The sequence below is a fragment of the Styela clava genome, chromosome 11, assembly GCF_964204865.1.
Source record: "Styela clava chromosome 11, kaStyClav1.hap1.2, whole genome shotgun sequence".
Lineage (NCBI taxonomy): Eukaryota > Metazoa > Chordata > Ascidiacea > Stolidobranchia > Styelidae > Styela > Styela clava.
In genome coordinates, this window is record NC_135260.1 from 5,458,410 (window position 1) to 5,482,061 (window position 23,652).

A 23,652-nucleotide genomic window follows, 5' to 3' on the forward strand; every position below is an offset into this window, starting at 1 on the left:
CATTTCTATTCTATACTACGTGGTGGTCCCTAAACTTCAAGGTCCATGTCCTGCTTCCAATGACTCTCAATACTCTACCCTGCTCTTCAATGAAGAAAAACTAGTTTGTTGTCAGCAGGAAACCATTCTAATGCGAAAAATTATTCTATACTATGTGTTGGTCTGAAGACCTGGTTCTCAATACTCTTCAGTAGGAGGATAGGATTTACATATTTATCTCCGGGGAGAGGAAAGCCGATAAGACGGCTTATCCATATGGCGTGCCACGGCCTCTCGTCCGGTTACCATTCCAATTCGGGTATGGGATTAGTTATATTGTTTGTTTTCGGAAGCATGGACTTGGTGGTGGAGGAAGCCGTAACCGACCAGCGGTTACGTGAACCACCCAACGACGGTGAGGAGTCCAGCAATCCTCTCGCACATGGCCATCCGTGCATGGGATTCGAACCTGCGAACCCACGCAGAGTAATTAGAGGTGCGGTGGCGAGCGTATTCCTAACACTTAGCCCGTTGAGCCACACCGCCGCTACGCGTAAAAAAATTGTTTGTTATTAGCGGATTTTAATCAATCATTTTATTCATCATGTCTAATATTAAAAAGCCAACGGCCAAAAGTAAAAGAAAAATCCATCATTTTCTATTCCTCATTTTTTTTTGTATCAGGGGGTGTCAATGACATTTCAATTGGATCAGTGGACGATTGTAATGTAATGTATACAGCATCATGGGATATGTCGATAAGAATTTGGAACACTGTGACATTTCGTTTGAAAGGAACATTGAACGGACATAAAGGGTCTGTGACGAGAGTTGCTGCAGATAATAAGTTTATGTAAGTGTACACTTATTCCACATATATTATAATGGATTGCGCTCTTAAAACTTTTTGGAACTTTGGAACTTGTTCCTCCAAAAAAAAGGTTCAGTTGTCAATCTCTGTCTGCATTAATTGCAGACGCAAATCATGAATCTATTGCAAGTGCTACTTTCCCCCACAGTATCGACTTGAATTGTCAACTGCATTTTACTGACATATCTCTATGAAGAATAAATGTATATGTTTATTTCATATTCAAATTTAAGGAAAATATGTCAGCGGTCATTTACCAATCTTATATCAGTACTAAAAATATATTCAAATTGGTGTCGAATTTGCAAAACTGTTTGTTTTCCTATGAGAGAACGAAATTTAGATGCTTACCAGTAATTATATGTAGTAATAGTTGTATGAGACTCAATATGAGCAACAAAATGTCCAAGCAGGGTGCGATTGCATTGCGGTTAAAGTGTTTGACTTAGCTGTATTCCCACCCCAGGTCACACATCTTCGATTAAAATTCTATGCTTACCACCTCATTTGGGGTGTAATGAATTGTGTTGGCAATGTCACCCAAAAATATTTCGGTCCTTCTAAAAATAGTAGGTCCTTACATATCAGTGGTGCTTGGACAAAGCATTGTTTGGTCGAGAAACATAAGTCAATTATTGATTAAAAGCTATTGAAAACTATGTTTTTATACCAGGAGTGGGCAGGGTTTTTGCACTAGGGGCTAAATACTTTGCCCACCTAGTCTGGCGGGCCATGTAAATGTGACGTGAAACGATACATTTTATGAATAATATTTGCAGTGTTATAAAGAAAAAGTGGAAGCAATAAGCCTTTTGCCAAAACTGAATTTAACCGTAATCTTAACAAATTCCTTGAGCTATTTTTAGCTAAAACATAGAAATTTGGTTTCAGTTTTGTTGTGGCAGCATCAGGCGAACCAGATTGAATTACCCAACGGGCGGGCCATACTTTTCCCATGTCTGTTCTATGTAGTTCAAGTATTTTGCATTATGGGAGCTGGTATTACCAGAATTTTGAAATTAAAGAATTTTCCTTTTTCTTCATTTTTTTGCAAGTTTCTAATAGTTTTACTTAATTATTAACTAGTGTCTCCTGCTCTCATGATGGCACCATCAAAATTTGGGATCGGAAAAAGTTGAAGTGTGAACGTACTATAGCATGCCACAAGGGTGCAGTAGAGTCCATGATATATCACAATCGACTGATCATCAGCGGCGGAGTGGATAAGTATGGAATCTAATTATTTTTTTTCGTTCAAGTTTCCACTCATATCAATAAAATATTGGGTGCTCCTGAAGTATGCGAACCAAGATGGCGGACATCGGAACGTAACATGGGTAACAGGTTAGGGTTAGGCGATAATTTTTTTCCAATTTTCCTTATTTTAGTCCTATTATCAGTTCGAAGACTAGCCAAAAGCCTCCCGTAGTATTTATACCTAAAATTATGGCCTAACCCTAACCTAGTACACATATTACATTCCGATGTCCGCCATCTTGGTTCGCATACTTCGGGAGCCCCAAATATTGTTCTATATGTGTATATGTTTTATAGCATATCTAATACTTATTTGATTTATTGCATTTTATGCTTATCTGAAGGGGTGTATGCCGCACTTTCATGTGTTTTATGCCAGTATGGTCTTGTGTATACATCCAGTCTTCAACGTTGATATTTACTAACTCCTGTGTTTTGGCTTTTACGAGACGAATAAACATACATACATACATCGCAGACCAACATATTTGTCCAGTTACCAGCAGTGTTGCCGCCTTTTATCAAAAATTCAAAGTAATTTGATCATTTAATTGAAATGGGTTTAGACTAATCATTAACTACTCACCTGGGAGGCGTAACTCAATGATTGACTAGACCGGAAACTTTGCTGGCTTGTGATCAGGGTTGAGACACTTTGGTTACTACATTATTTTGAATTCTATGTGGGCATTGGCAATATTTCCTTCCCTCCTTAGTTGTCTGATTTTCTTATTCATTTTCCAGAATGATTCATGTGAACAATTCTTTCACTGGTCGATTGGTTCGTTCATTTACTGGACATCAAGGTCCTGTCACAGCTCTGAAGGTAGGAATTCTATAGATTATTTCCATGGGTTGGTTTTCACGCTTTTGCTCTGAATAAGGCTTAGGACAAGCTGCCTCTGAAAGAGCTAATATTATAGGACTAAACACTCGTTACCTTCTGTATTCTACCTCCTCTAATTTAAAACAGGACTTTATGACCACCCTGTGTAACTCAAACTTTCAATATCTTTCCTTTTTCTTGCATTCAGAAACAGCATGATCTCTTACTAAGCGGAGATGCAAATGGAATAATTTATTTCTGGTCAATGGCGAGTGATTCTGAAGAGCATGTTAGTATGCTAGTGGCACATGAGTCTCAGATCAATGCAATATGTATGCACGGACCGACATTCTTCACTGCATCAAAGTAAGTGGTAATTCACAAATGTGAATATTGGCTCGGCAGTGTGACACATCGTGCTAAGCGTTAGGAATACGCTCCACGCCACCACACCTCTGATTACTCTGCGTGGGTTTGAATGTTCGAATCCCATGTCAATTATGTGCGAGGCAATTGCTTGACTCGTACCGCCGTAGGGGGGTTTACGAAACTGCTGGTCCTCCACCATCAAGTCCATGCATCTGAAAACAACTAACTAATCCCATACCCGACAAGGAGTGGTAACCGGACGAGAGGCCGTGGTTCATCATATGAACAAGCCATCTTATCGAGTTTCCTCTCTTCCGGGATAAATATGTAAATCTCATCATAATATTGCAAATGAATAACTGTTTTTGTTATGACTCTTACACAAGAAAATGGCTTTCTCTATAATTTTTACCAATTTCACTGCAGTTGTACGGTAATTTTTTTTAAAACTTCATTTCCCACACATCTCCCACCAGTATGAATCCTAGGTTTAACCATATCCTCCTTATATTCATCCTAGCTCAGAACATATGATGAATCTCACTTCATATTCTTGTTGCCCACTCTAATTATTGTATATCCTTGCATATAATAGGCTAAAATTGAAACTCCAAAAAAAGTTGCCAAACTAAGGAATCTGAACACTTTAAAAATCTGCCATATATGTGCACGAAAGGATTTGATAGTGAGGACACATTTGAAGTATTTCAAGACACTTCTCACTGTTATTAATGAAAGTAAACATTTTACATTACAATAATGTTTACCATTCCCAATAATTCTCTTCTGCAACCATTTGCTGTGATAAGTACATATGGCAGGTTTCAATTTGTAAGATATTATGCAGTTTTATACATTCAATGTTTTAGAGCCGTTTTTAAGGGGTCGGCATATATGCGAAGATATACAGTAAACGCCCCTACTTCTTTTTCTACCCTTACCAGAATAATGGGCATTTATTAAATTTCATCTCTTCTTTGATTTAGAGATGCTTTAATTAAAGAATGGGATCTTACTTCAATGTTAGCAGTAAGAATATTCCAAGGACACACCGATGCTGTTACTGATGTCCTGGTAAGAACAGTGTAATAATACCATAAGTAAATGGAATTATAGAACTTGACTTGATTGCGAATTTGACCAGAATAAACTGCTTAGCTGACCCTGAATAGACTGGGATTAGACAACTTAAATATGTTGACGATATCGCATGATTGCAACCTTGTATATTCACGTTGAAGATAAATAAAACACAAGCCGTTCTCAGGTCAGCATAACAGTGCACTTTATCGACATTTCAAATTTTTATGTCTTTATGAATAGAAATTCGAAATATCTGCAAATTGCATCGTTTGGCTATCGCCGTTGTGTTTTTATATCCCCTGTTTATCATACTTTGAGGCGCTGTGAATGAATCCCCCTATTTTTAGGCTCCCCTCCTGCCTATACACTGCCCTGCTTTTAAACTGCCCTGTTTTCTGACTATTTATAGTATAATCCCCTATTTAAATTTTATATACCGCAATTTTAGACACAAAACGGACCTGGATCGTTTTATTAAATCGTTCTAGGGTTATGGTAGTTTGCTTTTTTCATCAAATATGGACAAAACAATTTCAAATTTTCAGTGCTTCCAGTAGTTATTGCTGAGAGGGCTATTACTTCTTTCCATTTTTTCCTAGTTCTATGATGCCTTATATTTACTCAAATACTTAATGTTTTTTCAACCATAATACACCTTCATATGACATTTTTTACAATTTTTCAAGACATTTGGTACAGCACTTTTAACATCTGCCTGGAATTTTGTTTACATTGCATTGATTAGGATAGGATAGGTTATACATATTCATCCTGTGGAGAGGAAAGCCCTTAAGACGTTTTAACCATATGGGGAATCACAGCCTCTTGTCCGGTTACCTTTTCTTGTCTTGTCCTCGAGCTATCGAAATACTGACTCTTCTAATTTTGTAACTGTTTGAAGAAGCAATAATGGCTTCATTAAATTTTGACAAAAACTTCAATTGAACCGCAATTTTGATCTTCCTTAAATACAAAGCAGCAAATACATTCAGGTCATTAAATAAAGTAGTTATGACTTATATACATATATTTCTTCTTCAGTGGACAGAAAAATATTTACTTTCTGCAAGCAAAGACAACGATGTCAGAATCTGGTGGTGGAGAGAGGATTCAGACGATACGAGAGTAGAAATTTTGAAAGAGAAAAACTAATATTATTAGTCTTGTAGTGTTTGTGTGTAGTTAAACATTTCTCATTGAACATTTCCACATTTAAAGAACGAAGAATTTTCAAAAATAAGTACTAAATAAATAGTTGTAGTGACCGCTATTACAAGGAGTCCAATTTTTAAATGTAAATAAAGAGAAACTTTTTTTTTGACCCTTTGCACATTTATTAGAGCAAGATATGTATTACATAGATAGTTATAGTGGTTTTTAATGTGTTTGTTTCATTTTGAAATAATCTTTAAATTTTTTGGGAAAAAATTGAAATTTTTTTGTACTGAGCGCTTCCACATTTATTAGAGCAAAACATTTTTTTTTATTGAGTAATATATAGATATTTATATTGTTCTTTATTGAGTTTGTGCCAAATTTTCAAATGTATTTTAAGAGAAACAAATTTTTTTAAAGTAAATCCAAATTTTTTTATTGGGCATTTGCACTTTTAGTTAGAGTAATTTATTTATATTATTACGTAATATATAGATTGTGTTATATATATTTCCTGCGGTCTTCAATGATTTTTGGCAAACTTGAATTATTTTTCTAGAGACCCTCAACATAAATCTATTATTATTTATAATATAAAAATTTTAAATTTTTTTTAAAAGGTTTTTCTATTTTGCCATTAGGTGTGTGACAAATGTGCTTTTTGCTTTAAATATGGTATACTATTAATAAACTAACTTAGCACCAGATTCCCATATCAGATTTAAGGAAATTGAATTGCAGGGACAGATGCTTGCCATCTATATTATGTGATCAATCAACGATTTCAAGAGAAACGGTGATAAATTTTTTCAAAGTGCCATTTTTTCGCTCATTCTTTATTTCAACTTGTAAGAAGTATCGTCAATCTATTTCAAGATAAAGTTTTACTTAATTACTCACGGATGCCAAATGTCAAAATGCTGTCAGTTAAGTATTTTTCTGAAGAATTGAATACAAATTTTTTAAAACAATATCTAAAATGTATAGATAAAAAAAAGTTTGTAACTGCTGTGCGTTTGAGCCAAGTAATTCAGCTAAGTTATTTAGTTTTTTTCTGGAAAATTAACAAATTTTCTATAAAAATATTCAATCTATATATAGAACACAAGTTTATAACCATTCAAGCTAAGAAATTAAATTTCCTCTGATGTCATTTTTTTATGTTATAGCTTGACAATTATGAGAACATTTACCTAAGTATATCATTGCCTAATTACTGCTTCTGAGATTATTATTCACTGTTACCAGTGTTTGCATTGAATAAACCTCCAATTCTGTAGATATATTTTACTGTAGTAAGCACTCACCACTGTATGTTATTCCTGTTTCTTGGTAAGAATGTATAGTTAGAATGAATAATGGACAGGCTAATACTTAAAAAATCATAACAATATGAAGAAGACCTTTCCTAACAAAATCTCGCTTTTTTAAAAAATGAACCCTGAAATTAGGATGTTGGATTTACAAGAGCCAATAAAAACATTAATGCTGCATTGTAAATTATATCAGTGTATAAACGATTTTTGAACAATCATTTGCACTCATTAACGGTAAAAAAATCTTAATAAAACACGAAATATAAACTCTAGGTTACTCTTGTATAAAAAGAAGGTTAAAATACCAAAACAGCAAATTTCTTATCTATTGATATTTTGTGCTTTTTACCATTAAACTTTTTACCTATTTAAATGACCCAAGCCTGCTCTTCATGTGCCAAAGTTTCATGCAATGCTTTGTGTTACAATTTTATTTCATTTAGAAAAAACTGTAGAATGCGCTACTGTTTTTTATGATTTTTTTTTATAAATTAGCCTTCATTTCTGACTGAATTTAGTCTCGACGTTACTGACCAATTTCAGAGTTGATTTACCTAAATAGACATACCGGTATATATTTGCACTGATTAATGTTAAGAAAAAACTGTAGAATATTTCACTGGGTTTTTGAGGTTTTTATTACTAGCATTGAATCTCAAACGAATATGAAGGTAATTATAATTTGTATTTTAGGTTCTGAAGCAAAATTTGATTATTTTTAGCTACTCCACTGTTGTTTTATTTGAATAAAAATATATTTTTTAGATTTATTCATAGTTTTATTTTATTAAAAGTGAGTGTAATTTTTACAGGAATATGGTGCCACAGTTTAACCAGCGAATAAATAACAAGTGTTTTGAAGAAAATTGTAGTTCGCCCAATTGTCATTCTGGCATCCCAGTAATATTTGCCTTAGTGTTTCGTTTCCATGGCAGCAGCGAAAAAAATGCACCGCTGGGAAAATTTTCTCACAAACTGTGGTGATTTCTTGTCGAAAAATTAAACTTCCGAGAAGGCTATTCTCCGCCAAAAATACTGCTTCGAAAAAGAAACTTTATATTTATATATCTTTTATATCGATACTTCATAATTTGCCTTGAAAATTTTATTAAATAGGTTTTAAGCCACAGTACAGCTCTCGCGATAAAGTACCCACGAGACGTGCAGCGCTTAAAATGAACTGGCAGTTCTGGTAACCCGGTCAATGGCGTTAATTAAAGGGGTGTAATCCCGTCGTACGTGCACCAGGTTAGGGTTAGGTCATAATTTTATTCCGATTTTCCTTCTTTTAGTTGTATCACGATTTCGCGGATTGTTTATGTCAGCCAAGTTAATATACCCCCTGCCCATAGGTTTCAGTCCCTTTATATTCGTATGCTAAAGAAACGAATAAAGTCCTACCTACAGAAGGGTAAATAAAGAATCTGATCGTGAGTTCGGCCATTCCAGAATGGCAGAACCAAATGCGACGAGGCTTAAAGGAATCGGATGTAATTTATTTTAAAAAAGTTCTGAATGTACGGGTAGCAGCCTCAATTTCATGCCAATTATTCATATCAATTATATACCATGAAAATTTAACAAATTATGTTGACAAATACGCAAAATAAAGAAACCATCTTAATTTTCGGACAACATAGACAAGCCACAAGTAAGTTCTAATATTTCTAAAATTAAATAAAAAAATGTTTTCGAATCTAAAGGGGAAGTTTTAATGTAATGAAATCGCATTTCAACACTTCCTTTGTAAACTGTAGCAAGTGAAATGGCTGCAGAAATGTAGTTTATCGGATGTAAATAAGAACATTTGCTCATTAGGTACAAGTTGATAGATAGTTGGGGTAAACCCTCGACTATGATCTCTAGGTACAAGGATATTTCAATCAACCTTTTCATTTTCGTTTTATACTCTTCGTGGCCATACTTGCACGCGAGAACATAATAATAATGAAAATGGAAAACCGGAATGCTCGAACATAATCCAAGAAGTAACGATATTAGCGACAAAGCGATAACTGTAGCAGATTGTTCTTCACAATATTTGACGAATGTCATCCAGTCCGTCACAAGATCCAAGATTACAAATAAAGGTGAAAGATTAACGAATTGCTCCTTTATCCGACAAATAAAAGCCATTGATTTGCTTGACATCTGGCAATCCATTCCATCTCAATGATAAAAATATATATATATATAGCCGTAAACCGTAATCTACAAAACGGTAAGAAAAGTAATTCAAATTTGTTTATGATTTAGTCCAGGGATGACGAACCCATTTGCTATCGCGCCATTTTATCAGTCACCGCTGAGTAAGCACAAGTTTTTAGGCATTTTATGTTACCTATTAATTTTCATCAACAAAAACGAACAACTGCATTCATACTGCTGAAGGTATTCAATGATATATTGCAGCATAAAATGAAAATAGAACGTTCAATGCATGTTTTGGAATTTACTTGCTTTACTTAACGCTTTATATTAGGACAAGTTAACACATTACATTTGAAACTCATTATGAATTTTTCGGATTAGTCGTCTATTAAATACTTTGTACGCAACTGCAAAATATCCGACAACATAACAGAACAAACATTATCTGTCGGAAAAATGGCTTTTCTCACAAGTGGCCTGCCTAATTGCGGCGATCGTTTCATGGAAATTTCCAGATTTCTTCCGATGTACACACACCCCCTTTTTCTAATTCCGACGGCGCCCTTGAATGTATTTCAAGTCTTATCGAACCTTGCTGTATGAAATTTTGTTTCGGGTTTCGGGCAAAATTTTAGTTAATAATGCTGCAGGTTAGGGATCTTATGTACCAAACCCCTGCCATAAAACGCCACCGCCCTCGCTTGCAATAAAAAATAATTATCGAGTTACGGTTTTAGGGCAAGAGCTAGGAATGCAGATTGGGCCGAAAATTGAAATTCTCAAATCATTTCTAACCTAAACCGAAACTGTATAAGTACTAATCTGTTATTTCACAACGTGGTGATTTTCTCAAATTTCGAGGGCTTTCTCCAAAAGAGACATATCCCGCAATCCTTCAGATACAGAAATTATAAACAAATCCATCCTTTCGCAATTAACCGATTTCCGTGAGAGTCCCTGACGGTTTATTACATCAAGCCAAACATGCAATGAATCGCCTGAATGTTTCGCGGGCCGTACGAATTCTTTGGCGGGCGCAGGTTCGTCACCTCTGATTTAGTCAAACAGTTCTAGTCACTGTCACCCCAACTGACCTCATATCTGAGCTACTCGATTAAATTAAATTACTTTTTCTATAAGTTTGACTAAAAAAACACCTATTTCCCCACCTAAATAACATTGATTACTGCAGAAATAAAAGCGAGAGCTAATATTACGGGTGATTCAAGTGTCTTGCTGCACACTAACACAAATATATTTCTGTAACGTTTCGTCTGACCAAGGTCAGACTTCTTCAGACATACATAGTTCAACTACCATGTCTGAAGAAGTCTGACCTTGGTCAGACGAAACGTTACAAAAATATATTTGTGTTAGTGTGCAGCAGGACACTTGAATCACTTAGGATTGTTATCTCCACTCTTGCTACAGCATCCTTGCAATATATGCATACGCATCCACCGATACAAAAGCATAGAAGAAGGATAAGTAGTTAGTCCCGCAGAAACCAAATAATCAGCTAATATTATGGAATTTTCACCAAACGGTGGGCGAGGCGTTCTATGCATTCAGAATACATTTACCATTGCAGCTCTGTCGTGGATTTTGCAAGGTTCATGACGGGGCTCACGAGCGCAGATCTCATGTCCGAGGGGATTTCTGTACCGACGCCATATAATTGCCTCCATTTTTATTTTATATTTTCTATGGTTGTATCGAATTTTTTATAAAAATAGACAATCATATATGAGCTCATCGAAATAACAAATTTTTACTGATGTTTGAATTAAATATCTTTTCTACTAGTCTTTTTTAAAAATGCTTATCCGCTCAAATGTAAAGCTATTTAAATCTATGTCGAAAGATTTAGTCTTAGATTTAGTCACTATGTCTGAGATGTCTTGACCAGCAGACCGATCGTTTTGAAGGATACATTTCACTACCTCGCTCTGTAACTAATTCCCGCGTCGATGTTCTTGAACATATATGTTATGAAAAGTTCATATAAACCATGTCACAACAACTCCGAAACTGTTGCGTGTTGGCCTTTACCCATACGTTCATATAACTGTAATCGTTGTATGTTTATTGTATAAATGTGGTTAATTAACACAGCTTATCAAGTTTCAATGTTTTCAGTCTCCTGATTATTCAAACTTCCATTATTCTTAGTATGAATTATTGCTGATTTTCGTAAACGCTCCGAACACCTCTGTTTGGTAAAGATTCAAGAAATAAAAAATATATTTGTCTTAATTTAAATATCGTCATAAAATTTGACCCTGACTACGACTCATGACCCCGGGTGGAAAAAACATTGACTTGTTTCCAATTTCAGTTTCTGGATAACAAATAAATTCGTACTTTATCTCGGATTATATGCAAGCATTTTTTCTACTCCCAATTTGATCTAGTTTATGCGTATTTATGTACATGGTGGCATAGAAACTGGCAATTTTTCTGGTCGAAGTATTTTATAACATTTGTGCATGAAAAAGGCTTTTTTTTCGCCCACCTTTTTGTGACAGTGTCGAACTATCCGAATATATATTGAAGCAATGCTTACTGGTGTACTATAGCCTGGTCACGTTTACTTTTGATTTTCTGGTTCTTTGGTTTCGAAAAATTTCTTTGGGCTTTATTAATATCTTCTTGAATTTCCCGTCCTTTGGTTTGAATCTACGGAAATAGAAATACTTATAAAACACATTGTCGTTTAACCCTGAGTAGTCAGAGTCAGGGTTATATTTGTATTTGTCACGCGTATGAGAAAGTTATAACATAAAAGTGCGCTCCAGAAGCGTGTGTACCAATATAGAAGTAACTAATTTTGTTCGCCTACTTTTCATTAAGGATGCTAAGTATGAATACTTACAAGTATTCGATTCCTAAATTTTCGATTCTCGATTCCGAATCTCGATTCTTGGACATAGCTTACCCACCTAAACAATACTCTATAACCCTATATGAAATCAAACGAAAGATCAAGTTTCAAATGTATGGACACGAAAGCCCAAACCAATTAGTATGGGTATTCAATCTGCCACAGTAGAGAAAATAGTACACAAAACGAATCTCTCAGAACCCATAGAGATTTTTGAAATAAATAAACGCAAAAGCCCCCCAGCGAAAAACTATATATATGCATATTATATAACTTATATATAATGAAGTTTGCGGTGTCGCAGCAACTCATAATAGCAGTATAGCAGTTTATACATATATATGACGGACTTGTCACAAAACGCTAAACATTGTTTGCAATCCAGGTTTTAACCCTGAGGATCGATTTTATTGTATCGGAATCGATTCTAGCCGATTCCGCGAAGAATTGATTCTGTAATCGAATCCGGCCTGATTCCGCCATCCCTACTATTCATCAAGTTGTGTGGAGATGAATGGAAGGGATTGAAACCTAAGGGCTAACCTGGCTAACATAGAGACTCCCCGACTCATAAATTTCATAATAGAACTAAAATATTGAAAATTAGAATAAAGTTATGGCCCATCCCACACGCTACGGGAGTTCCCAATAAAGTTCCTGGGTAATATTGAATTTGTGAAGGAGGGGTTGCCCCGGTATTAGGTCTACAACACCTTTCTTTCTATTTTTTAGTTTTTGACCAGTATCTTTGCTCATCTCTGCTGTGAAACATGAGATTCAAGTAAAAGTTTCATTTTTAATTTTTTTAATTTTGAAAGCGCTTCGTCCTGTTGTTCTCACAAACCTTTTTGATTAAACTAACATCGAAACTGGTCCTAAAACATAGATACTGATAATTGGGACCTATTCAAGTATGTGCACCAAGATGGCGCACAACCCGAACTCAGAAGAAATAAAATTGTACAGAGAGAGACATGGAAGTGTAATTTGTCTATGCTGATTTAAATTATTGTAATATATTGTCGAAAGAAATAAAATTGTACAGGTAAACCTTTCTGATCCTTGGCTGTTATATCAAATTAACAGAGATCTCAAACTCAACTGAACACGTAACCTATACTATATTCTGTTTGGAGTCAGATTAATATATAACTAGTCAATTAGTAGTCAGGAAACAAAATTACGCTCCTGAACTCAGGTTGTGTACCAGGTTAGGGTTCAGGTTATGCGACATCTTGGTGCGCATACTTCAAGAGCACCGATGATTGTTTGATTTCGTGAGAGTATCTGCGACGGCAGAGCAGTGTGTTTGCGCTTACTAAACATATTAACAAGGCAACACTGGGGCTGAATTGACCTTTGTACTTAAAGAACAACGAACGCTATTTTAGGTAACATATTTCCGATAATTTCTATCAGTTTGTTTAACCCTGGACTGAACTAACGACAAGAAGAGTTTAACATGCATGGCGCTGCTGTTATTTTGTGAGAATGGAGTCGTTCCGGTTATGGCCACCTTTATCTGGCCAACGCGCTAATTAAAACATCATATGCCGCAATATATGAGCTCTATATAAGGTGGTTCGCACTCACCCAGAGATTGCAAGGTTAAAATTAAGTTTGCAAAGTTGCGCTTCGTCCTTTTGTTACCAAGAACCTGTTTGATTTAACAAACATTGAAACTGGTTCTGAGACATAGATACGGATGTATACGCCAGTATATCATCGGAAATTTCATGTTGTACCCTGTATTTCATATTTTAGCTTTAGTGCTTTCTCGTACATACATACAAACATGCGCCGTGCCTGTATTTAAAGCTCATTTACATTTGTTCGCGCCATTCCAACTTATCAATATCGACAATTCATTGTCGTTCTCACGATTTAGATAATTTTTGTCGGCCACATTTTATTGGTATCATAACAGATTTTTTTTTTCTCTCATTTTCACGCTATTCAAAAATTTGTTGTTAAAGCGCATCCGAATTCGAATTAGTATAGTTCATACTATAATTATGACGTCACAAATTGGGATTCACTTTTGCAGAAAATTCAATCTATAGCCCAAAACGAGTTTGAAAAATTAAGGACAAAAAGAGTTGTTCATTCGAATTATAAAATTGGAGACGTTAAAATGCTCAGCAAAAGTAACAAAAAATGGTTGAAAATCGCCCCGCGGCCGAGAGATAATTCTCAACAAAGGAAAAGTCGGAGAGTTGAACTGCTGTCAAGGAAAGGACTTTGTAAGTTGGCTTTTGAGATGTGTAGAATGTCTGAACTGCAGATATTTGGCTACACATAGCCTATTTGGCGCTCTAGAGATATAGATTTAACTAATTTTTTCGGCTACTTCACGTCAAGTTGTGTAGAGGGACTGAAACCTATGATATATTTACTTTGCTAACACAGACAGTCCCCGAACTCGTAATAAAACTAAAATAAGGAAAATCGGAGTGAAAATTATGTCATACCCCTAACCTGGTACACACACTACGGGAGTACCTCCTATTTCGCCTTATTTAGTACGATCTTGAATTTTCCATTCATGGAATCGATGGAATGTATCACAGCCCCTTCGGCTCTTTATTATTTATGTTTGTTCCAAACAGGCAAATTTCATTCATTTCTGTAGTTGATAATTCTGAACGATGTGAAATCCTACAGAAATTCCTAATAATGACGTATCTCATGACATCGTAAAAAAACTGAAAAGATGTTACCAGAAAACCAGTAAAAATTGTTTATCTCAAAATGAACCACTGTCTCTCGTTCGAGTATTCTTAATAAATATTTTGAAATTAATAAGAAAATATGGAGCTCCAGAAGTATGTGCACCAAGATGGCGCACAACCTGAACCCCAACCTGGTACACATACTATGTTAAGGTTATGCGCCATCCTGGTGCACATACTTCTGGAGCTCCATATTTTCTTAATAATTTCAATATATTTATTAAGAATACTCGAACTAGAGACAGTGGTTCATTTTGAGATAGGAGATGGATGGCGCATAACCTGAACATAGTATGTGTACCAGGTTGGGGTTCAGGTTGTGCGCCATCTTGGTGCACATACTTCGGGAGCGCCGAAAATATTTTGTAGGGTTCTTGGCTTTGTTCCCTAGACTCCCCGTGTCGAGACTGGGCTTACTTTCTTTGTCAGCTTCAAAGTCTCTAATAATAACGAGATGCTTGATTGCTTGATAATATATTCTTTAGGAAAAAGCGACAAATATAAAACAATATTAAATAGTAAAACACTTGGCTCTAAGTTTGATTGAGGCAGGTTCTTGCAGTTGAGCTGCGTGCCGTTCGAGAGTCACAAATCGAGAGAGTCAAATTTTGTAAAAATACAAAAGTCGAAATTTTAATACACGTTCGTTCCTGAGGTAACCGACATAGGCAGGTTACTCCGTCCGAGTTACAATCAAATCCAATATGCGAAGCCAGCATTCTTAAGTTCAATCAAATACCAAAATATGAAAATTTGTTTGGGCTTGCAAATATGAATTACCGTAAGTCAAATTGCAAATGATGAAGTAGTGAAAAACATTTTCTCTGTCCTCTGATTTCCGATTTCTTGATTTATAAGAACATTTCAGGAGTAAAGAGAACTGTAACCTCAGAGAACCTTATGTCCTAAATCAAGCGATGCAAGTGTATATCTATCCAGTTAAACTGTTTCCATTTTGCAGTACCTTCGAACATCAAAGACGATGAATTGGCATCGATACATTTCCAACGTGAATTTCGATCACGGTTTGGGTCGATGTGTCCTCGATTCTTTACTGGAAGCCTCCAGAACGCTGTCAATCAAGCCTGCGGAAAAGGTTTAGATGATGAACGATTGCTGGGTATGTCGTGTAAAATAGAAATAATTATCTCGCTAAATCTGTGATATTTTTGTTAAAAGCAATCCTTTAAATTAAATCCTTTAAATTTGAACACCACTGCTATCATATATTTGACAGCGAAATATATATTTTAGATATTGAGTTACGTGGGCGTCTATTTTCGAAACACTTGATACTCTCAGATCTCAGTTTTTCTATATAAATCGGTTCTATTTCGATTTAACTTTGTTTCAATATAATCCTCAATATAAAATTTATATAGATGAATTTAGCATATTAAATAGCCTATGTATCAATAACAGTTGCTGGGAAAATACCGGGTGCATAAAGATAAATTTTTAAAGTCCAAAGGGAATTTATCGATACCAAATGTTTTTAATCTTCACAGTTATATTAAATGAAGTAAAAATACTTACAACTGTACAACTAACAATTACTGACTAAAAACAACAAACCTGGTTATATTGAGAGCTGACTTCATAACAAAATTGAAATTGTAAAGGGACCTTATAGACAGCACCCTGTACACCGAAATACTTTTTAAAATCAACAATAATCATCGGAAAGCATGATTAAGCTGGTCGTGGTAAATTCACGGTGCTCCCGAAGTATGTGTACCAAGATGGCGCACAACCTGACCATGGTATTGTACCAGTTTACGGTTCAGGCTGTGCGCCATCTTGGTACACATACTCCAGAGCGCCAAATTCACGAATTGCCTCTCACTTTACTCCTAAATATTTCATTAGTAAAATTACAAAACGCCAAATTCATTCTTCATATTTAAATTTTTGTTTCGAATTTAAACCTAAATTACTCATTTCAGCGATTTATCTTCACAATGACGGGTCCCTGAATTCAGATCGATTTTGCATTCAGCAACTATGCACTGATGTCACGCTGGACATTCTAGATAAGCGATTTGTCACGTGGGCCTGGGATGTGACAGAGGAGAGTAATAAACAAAGGTATTGTTGGAAAGGAAAAAGATATCTTTTTTATACCGGGAAGAGTAAAGTCCATAGGACGGCGAAATTATATGGCGAACCACGGCCTCTCGCCAGGTTACCAGTCAATCTTGAGTATCGGATCAGTTAGCCAGTTTATATGGGGAATAAGCCGTAACCGATCAGCAACTGTTGATTTTTGTCATGACTTTTCGATACCACAACCATAGGTTGAATTATATATATATTAAAATCACCATCGAATCAGTGAATGTGCTAAGGCGCATTCAAGGTTTGAGGGATGTTATATACTTGAAAGGGTACTCCTGAAGTATGCGAACCGAGATGGCGTACATAGGAACGTAGTATGTGTACCAGGTTAGGATTAGGCCAAAATTTTAGGTACAGATACTACGGGAATCACTTGGCTAGTCCCCGAAATCGCAATAGAACCAAAATAAGTAAAATTGGATTAAAATTATGTCCCAACCCTAACCTGGTACACATGCTACGTTCCGGTGTCCGCCATCTTACCGTGAAATATAGTTAGGAGCTAATACTCAGAGCGCTTGATGAAAAATTGCCGATGGTTTTTCATTTTTAATAACCTTAATCAATTCTAAGTTTCGTTTCGAAGATTTTTAGACAAAGCTTCGAACTACTTAGATCGTGGTACATTGTATGACGTCACTCGAGCTCACAAGGACCGATATCCGATGGTTTTGATACTTCGATGCAGAGATAAGAGATGTAGAGTAGAAAAACGACTAGAGGGTGAGTGAATACGAAATACATACACCTAGTGTCGCGACGATTTCTCACCAAAACTTAATTAGGTAGCAGGAGGACCTTGGGTGCCGCTGCTAGATAACCTATTTTGGTTCCCCGCGGCTTCCCTTCCCCAGTTAACTTATGTTTTTTACTTTTTCGCATATGTTTTGCATTGTATCTGTTTAATATGTTACTGATTGGAAAAAAATAAACTTGATTATGACTGTATATTGATTTTTGAGCATCGCTTACTTACACCGTTTCGCTTGTTATTACATATAAATGTACTGCGCATTAGTTTTTATCTTGGCCACTATTTCAAAGTAATTGATTAATCTAGAGCAGGGTTCCCCAAACTCGGGTCCGCGGACCCCCAGGGGTCCGTGATAACTGCACAGGGGGTCCACAACGTTATGAATGTAGTCTGATCGATATTTAATGATTGATTTCAATCAAAAAGCAATTGCATATTTTTGATTAAGCGTCGCGGACAAATATTCATTGCTGCCAGAAAACGCAATTGAAAATTTTATTGCATTTTGCAACGACCTACGTGTGTACATGAGGCAGCATTTTCAGCTCGTACCAATATGATGACAAAATACAGGTCGGGACTTGCCCCGGAATCGGATCTACGATTTTGCTTGTCACAAATTGCTTAGAGAATGCAGTGAAAAGCAACCTCATTTTCACATTAATGTCGTTTGTGTTGTAAATGAAACATTATCCCTACTCGTTGGTTAGGCACAGAAATTTATACGACATAGGATGGGGGTCCGCCAAAACTAAGATTCACAAATAGGGGTACGCGGCCACAAAAAGTTTGAGCGTTGGACTTTACTATGACGGCATTGCGAGTTAACAATCTCACATTTTAATCATTTGTACACTGTCTCGCCCGGGGTGTACCGGACAGATCTGGGGTACTTTACCAGGGTTTCTGGGATGTTAACGGATATTAACATTGTTAAAGTTACGGAAAAATGCTATATAAGTTACTGTGAAAAACTAATAAAATGAAACAATTTACGTCTAAGCTTTTTAACAGTGTTAGAGTTACGACAAAATGCTATTTAAACATTTATCGACTGATGTTTTTTAACAGTATTGAAGTTACGACAAAATGCTGTTTAAACGTTTAACGACTAGCGTTAAAAAGCGTTACTGTTAAAAAGCGTTAGACGTGAAATGTTTCAAATAGCATTTCACCGCAACTCCAAGTCGTATATTCCCAGCACATACATTATTTCGTGCGAATGCCTGTTCTTTCACCAAAAATCGGGACATACTACGTCTTAGATTATGAACGACCAATGTTGTGACAGATTTCAGTTTATTCTCACACTCGTATTTACGACAGGTAACACAAACACAGAAGAATTTGTTGCAGCTTTGTCTGAACAAGTGTTATTCGCAGAACAAGCGAGAAAAATTGTCAAAGAGAATGATGTAAGCATGGCTGCAGATTAAATTTCTTTTTTGCGATAATCATTTGTTTTTTGTCTTCATCTTTACGTTATTTTTCTAATTCTTTGTTGGACACGAAGCGGGCCTGGATTATTTTACTAAATTCTTTCTGTCCTCGTGGTGGTCGCTGTTATTTGGGGGAAAAATGCCTTTCTCTGCATTGTCTGCAACGGACAATGAAGATTATTGAAGCCGCTAGAAGGATCATTATATTTACTCTTTTCCATTTATACAAGGGAGCCGATATCTCACAAAATCTTGCCGTATATTTTAATTCATAGAAACTCTTTTTTATGTAATTTAGGAACACTTTATTTTGTCGCGCTTGTTTGCCTCCTTCACACTTGTCCGATTTCTTCAACAAACTCGGTTCTCAGCTGAGATCTTACCATACCTATAAAACGATATTTTGAGCATCGTTTTTTTGTGTCGATTTGATATATTTTTCCTTGAATTATTCCAGAAACAGAGAGCCATACGGAATAGCATACTAGAGCAACAGAAAAGAGAATTCGAAGAATCTTTAAGAGCAGACCAAGAGAAAGTATAAAATTGCGATAGTTAATAATACACTAGTAATATATTAGTTAACCTCATTTATTTACTCGCATACTAAGCAAGTTCTGATATATATAGGGTGTCCATAATGTCCTAATAATTTTAAAAATTGCAAAAGAAATTTATCGATACCATATATTGTTTTGGCCCTCACAGATGTATTAAAGGAAGTAAATATACTTAAACAATTACTGATCAAAAAACTTGGTTAAAATATATTGAGAACTGACTTCAAAACAAAATTGAAATTGTAAGAGAACTTTATGAACACCCTGTATAATATTATATATACTATGCAATTCAAAAGTCCCGCTGCACACTAACACAAATGTATTTCTGTAAGTTTCTTCTGACAAAAATCAGACTTCACCAGGTCACAACGTAATTTAGGCTATTTTCTAAGGTTGAGACGGTAGTTCTTAAACCTTTTTTCTTTCTAACCGGTTCTCCCACGCATTTTGTAGAATTGACAACGTATTTTAGGCTATTTTCTAAAGTTGAGACGGTAGTTCTTAAACCTTTTTCTTTTCTAACCGGTTCTCCCACGCATTTTGTAGAATTGACAACGTATTTTAGGCTATTTTCTAAGGTTGAAACGGTAGTTCTTAAACCTTTTTCTTTTCTAACCGGTTCTCCCACACATTTTGTAGAATTGACAACGTATTTTAGGCTATTTTCTAAGGTTGAAACGGTAGTTCTTAAACCTTTTTCTTTTCTAACCGGTTCTCCCACGCATTTTGTAGAATTGACAACGTATTTTAGGCTATTTTCTAAGGTTGAAACGGTAGTTCTCAAACCTTTTTCTTTTCTAACCGGTTCTCCCACACATTTTGTAGAATTGACAACGTATTTTAGGCTATTTTCTAAGGTTGAGACGGTAGTTCTTAATACTAACTAACCGGTTCTCCAACACATTTTGTAGAATTGCTGTGGAAATAGTTTTCATAAATTGTAATTAACACGAACATTGCATTATTTTCTGATTGCGATAGGTTACTACATAAGTGTGTACACATAACTGTGATATATATCTTTGATTGTTATGTTCATTTTTTCAGGTACTTCCGTAGTGTGTGTACCAGATTAGGCCATAATTTTATTCCAATTTTTCATATTTCAGTTTTATTACGAGTTCGGGGACTGTCTGTGTTAGCCTCCTCCCATAGGTTTTAGTCCCTCTACACAAATTGATGTAAAGTAGGCAAACAAAATTAGTTACCTCTATATTAGTACACACACTTTTGGAGCGCCTTCAACCTTAACTTGACAATTCAGCGTTCTCGCACCCATTAGCGGTGCTTGCACACCCCGATCAAATAATGTATGCGTTTAAAATAGATAATATATATATGTAGTTTATTCAAATTTAGAAATAGTTTAGTGAAATATGCCGTCACCAAAAATCTAAATGTACAGGCTAAAAAGCGAGAAGAAGAATCAAGATTAAAGAAAATGAACAAAGTGAACGCGAATAAATTAAGAGAACTCGAAATAAAAGAACAAAGAAAACTAAAAGCGGAATCTTCAAAAATGAAATCATCTTTGAGAAAGGAGCCAAACCATTCAAGAAATGTAAGCTCTGCTGAGATTGTTTGAATAATGAAGTCTATAATGTTACTATCACTCTCTAGATGACTCATGTGTGGTTAGTTGAATTAACAATTCAAAAAGGTTTTCATAAAGTTTAACTTTTATCGTCATATAAAAAACACTTTCACAAGCATTCGACAAATGTTAAGATTTCGCGAAAATAATAGTCTTTTTTATAGCTCTTCCATTTCCAAACAGTGCGTACTTGTGAAAATAAAATTCCGAATGTCATAAGTGTTTAATTTAAACAAAGTCAGTAAAAACCGTTTACGATTGAAAATAGGAATATGTGGAAGGAAACAAAAAGTCGCCATTTTTATAAATAAGAAACTGATTCCGTAAAACCGGTATAATATAGGATAGGATTTGCATAATTAATTATCCTGGGGAAAAGAAAAGCCGATAAAACGGTTTAATCATATGGCGAACCACGGGCTCTCGTCCGATTACCAGTCCATGTCGGGTTTTGGATTAGTTAGTCATTTTTTTAGGTGCATGGACTTGATGGTGATGGAAGCCATAACCGACCAGCGGTTAAGTAAACCACCCTGAAACGGCGAGGAGTACAGCAATCCTCTTGCACATAACTATCCCCACGTAGGATTCGAACCTGCCAACCCACGCAGGGTAATCAAAGGTGCGTGGCGATTGTATTCCTAACGCTTAGCACGGTGCGCCACATTGTTGCTTTGTATGTTTTCAGGTCATTCAAATTCGACTACGAAAACCTACCGGAGAAGGATTTTTAAGCAGAAAATTTGCTAGGTCGGATAAACTGCAAGATTTATTGAATTTCATCATTTCCGAAGGATTTTCGTTGAAGAATTACAGAATTATATCAGTGTGCCCGCGGCGCGAGGTGACATTTAAAGCTTAGAATGAGTAGTATTATGAAACTTTTCGATATTAGTAAATATCGAAACATGCCGATACTCTTATCAATAATAATGGTGTTAGTATTGTTTTGTTGGGAAATTATACAAGTAAACGTTAGGACTAGAGATAATTAAATCAGCTCTAAACTCTCTGTCTAGTCTATATATACTAACCAAACATTAAAAAAAAACGTTTTTTTTTTAATTACCGGACTATCAGTTTTCATGCGTAGAATTTGGGGCTGAAATAGGTTTTTAGCGTAATCCCCCAAAATAGAACGTTAGCATTTAATTCTATAAAGATATGAATGAAATTTTACGGCCTAATAGTTGACGAGTGAAAAAATGAAATGACCATACAAAAATGGACCCGAAATGAGCTATTATTGGCGAAAATTCGTGACATGGGTTGCTCAAGTAATTAACGTTGATTGAACTGAATGTGACTGACAAGTGATGCCAATTTTTGTTACTGTGTACATATTTAGCAATGATGCTACAGCGAGGCGTGAGACTCTGACTCTGGATTGACTCCAGTTAATCCAATATAAACCACCTTCGTCCATTTTCTTAAAATGATGCTTTAAATAAGGGGAATACCATTGTATTATGCAAAAAAGATTAGTCAATTTGAGACATCGTTTAGTGGAGCGAATTCAGTCAAATAGCTCATCATTCGTTTACGCTACACAACCGTCAACAAGATCACGCAAACAGCTGAACAACGCAGGCAGAGCGGAAGTTTTGCATTGATTCTTGCATGATAAAAATAAAATATTTGTCTGAGTGAGTTTCCCCCACAAGGCAATTATCGCGCGCTAGCAATAAAAAGTAGAACATGATCTATTGCTCGAAAAAAAATTCACTCAAAATATTGGATAAATTCTCGAAACAATGAAGTCTAAAATGGGTGCGGGTTTTCAATAAACAATGGGAGTTCTAAAAATATATTGCATCGCAATAAATATATTGTGGCTGTGTGCGGCCGGCCTTTAGATAACTTAATATCTCCCCACTACGGGCAAAAGTTTCTATTAATATTTTTATATTGGTAATATTTCCAATTTAGTTCATCGAATTTATGAACACGTATGATTTGATATAAAAACGATATTGATTTGTCCTATTATTTTTAGCTTTCATGTTTAAACCCAAAACGACCATTGAACTCGTATGGACTTGCAAGACAAGAAACTCTGATCATCGAGATGAAGTGAACATTCATTAAAACTGTCTGTAACTTCAATAAATATGTTTTACTTTTGTTTGTTTGTTCGATCTTCCTAAATGATGTTTATGAATGAGGGTAGGGATCTATACGCTTATCCAATATTGATACTAATCTTTATGAAGATTGAAAAAAACGACCCATTTCTTTAAGCATTCCTGAATTCTTCATCACATCCTCTTCCCCACCCGATCTTCTCAGTGGGTAGCTCCTGACTTTCCACTTTTAATACCATTTTCTAACGAATTGTTAAATGTCAAACCCCAACTTATCTCCATATGTCCAATGCCACCCACTAGCTCTGTATGATCTCCCACGTCCACTAACCGTACCTGACCTCCCACTGTCTAAACTCTAAACCCAACCCCTTACCTATCTGAACTCCCATGTCTAGGCCTACCCACTAACTATATTCGGCCCAATATGTCATTCACTGCGATGAGTTTTGCAGCGTATTGCTCTGCTGTAGTTCA

At 35.7% G+C, this 23,652-nt stretch overlaps 2 protein-coding genes across 3 annotated transcripts in view; both read left to right on the forward strand.

Annotated features, from left to right (window-relative positions):
- LOC120346962 (uncharacterized) overlaps positions 1 to 7,834 on the forward strand; it is a 30,519-nt gene extending 22,685 nt beyond the window's left edge. Inside the window, exons 19-24 of one of the 2 annotated variants that reach the window (XM_078117776.1) lie at positions 664 to 832; positions 1,937 to 2,077; positions 2,852 to 2,933; positions 3,142 to 3,299; positions 4,289 to 4,376; positions 5,427 to 7,834. In XM_078117776.1, coding sequence (XP_077973902.1) covers positions 664 to 832; positions 1,937 to 2,077; positions 2,852 to 2,933; positions 3,142 to 3,299; positions 4,289 to 4,376; positions 5,427 to 5,537 — 749 coding nt within the window. In that variant the 3' untranslated portion in view covers positions 5,538 to 7,834. The remainder of the gene's footprint in view (positions 1 to 663; positions 833 to 1,936; positions 2,078 to 2,851; positions 2,934 to 3,141; positions 3,300 to 4,288; positions 4,377 to 5,426) is intronic. The other variant, XM_078117777.1, reaches the window with a different exon arrangement.
- Positions 7,835 to 13,968: 6,134 nt separating this feature from the next.
- On the forward strand, positions 13,969 to 23,216 carry LOC120346961 (FAS-associated factor 1-like). The gene is made up of 9 exons (XM_039416761.2): positions 13,969 to 14,134; positions 15,585 to 15,743; positions 16,570 to 16,711; positions 17,328 to 17,464; positions 18,822 to 18,910; positions 19,392 to 19,472; positions 20,903 to 21,058; positions 21,780 to 21,935; positions 23,088 to 23,216. Exons 1-9 carry the CDS (start codon positions 14,026 to 14,028, stop codon positions 23,166 to 23,168), a joined length of 1,110 nt encoding a protein of 369 aa, XP_039272695.2. The 5' UTR covers positions 13,969 to 14,025; the 3' UTR covers positions 23,169 to 23,216.
- The last annotated feature ends 436 nt before the right edge of the window (positions 23,217 to 23,652 follow it).

Excerpts from the sequence above, each read along its gene's own strand:
- LOC120346961 (XM_039416761.2), top strand. The coding sequence starts at position 14,026 with ATGCTCAGCAAAAGTAACAAAAAATGGTTGAAAATCGCCCCGCGGCCG. Across the intron at positions 16,712-17,327 it reads GAGGAGAGTAATAAACAAAG|ATTTTTAGACAAAGCTTCGA; the intron begins GTATTGTTGGAA and ends TTCGTTTCGAAG. Across the intron at positions 21,059-21,779 it reads AGCCAAACCATTCAAGAAAT|GTCATTCAAATTCGACTACG; the intron begins GTAAGCTCTGCT and ends GTATGTTTTCAG.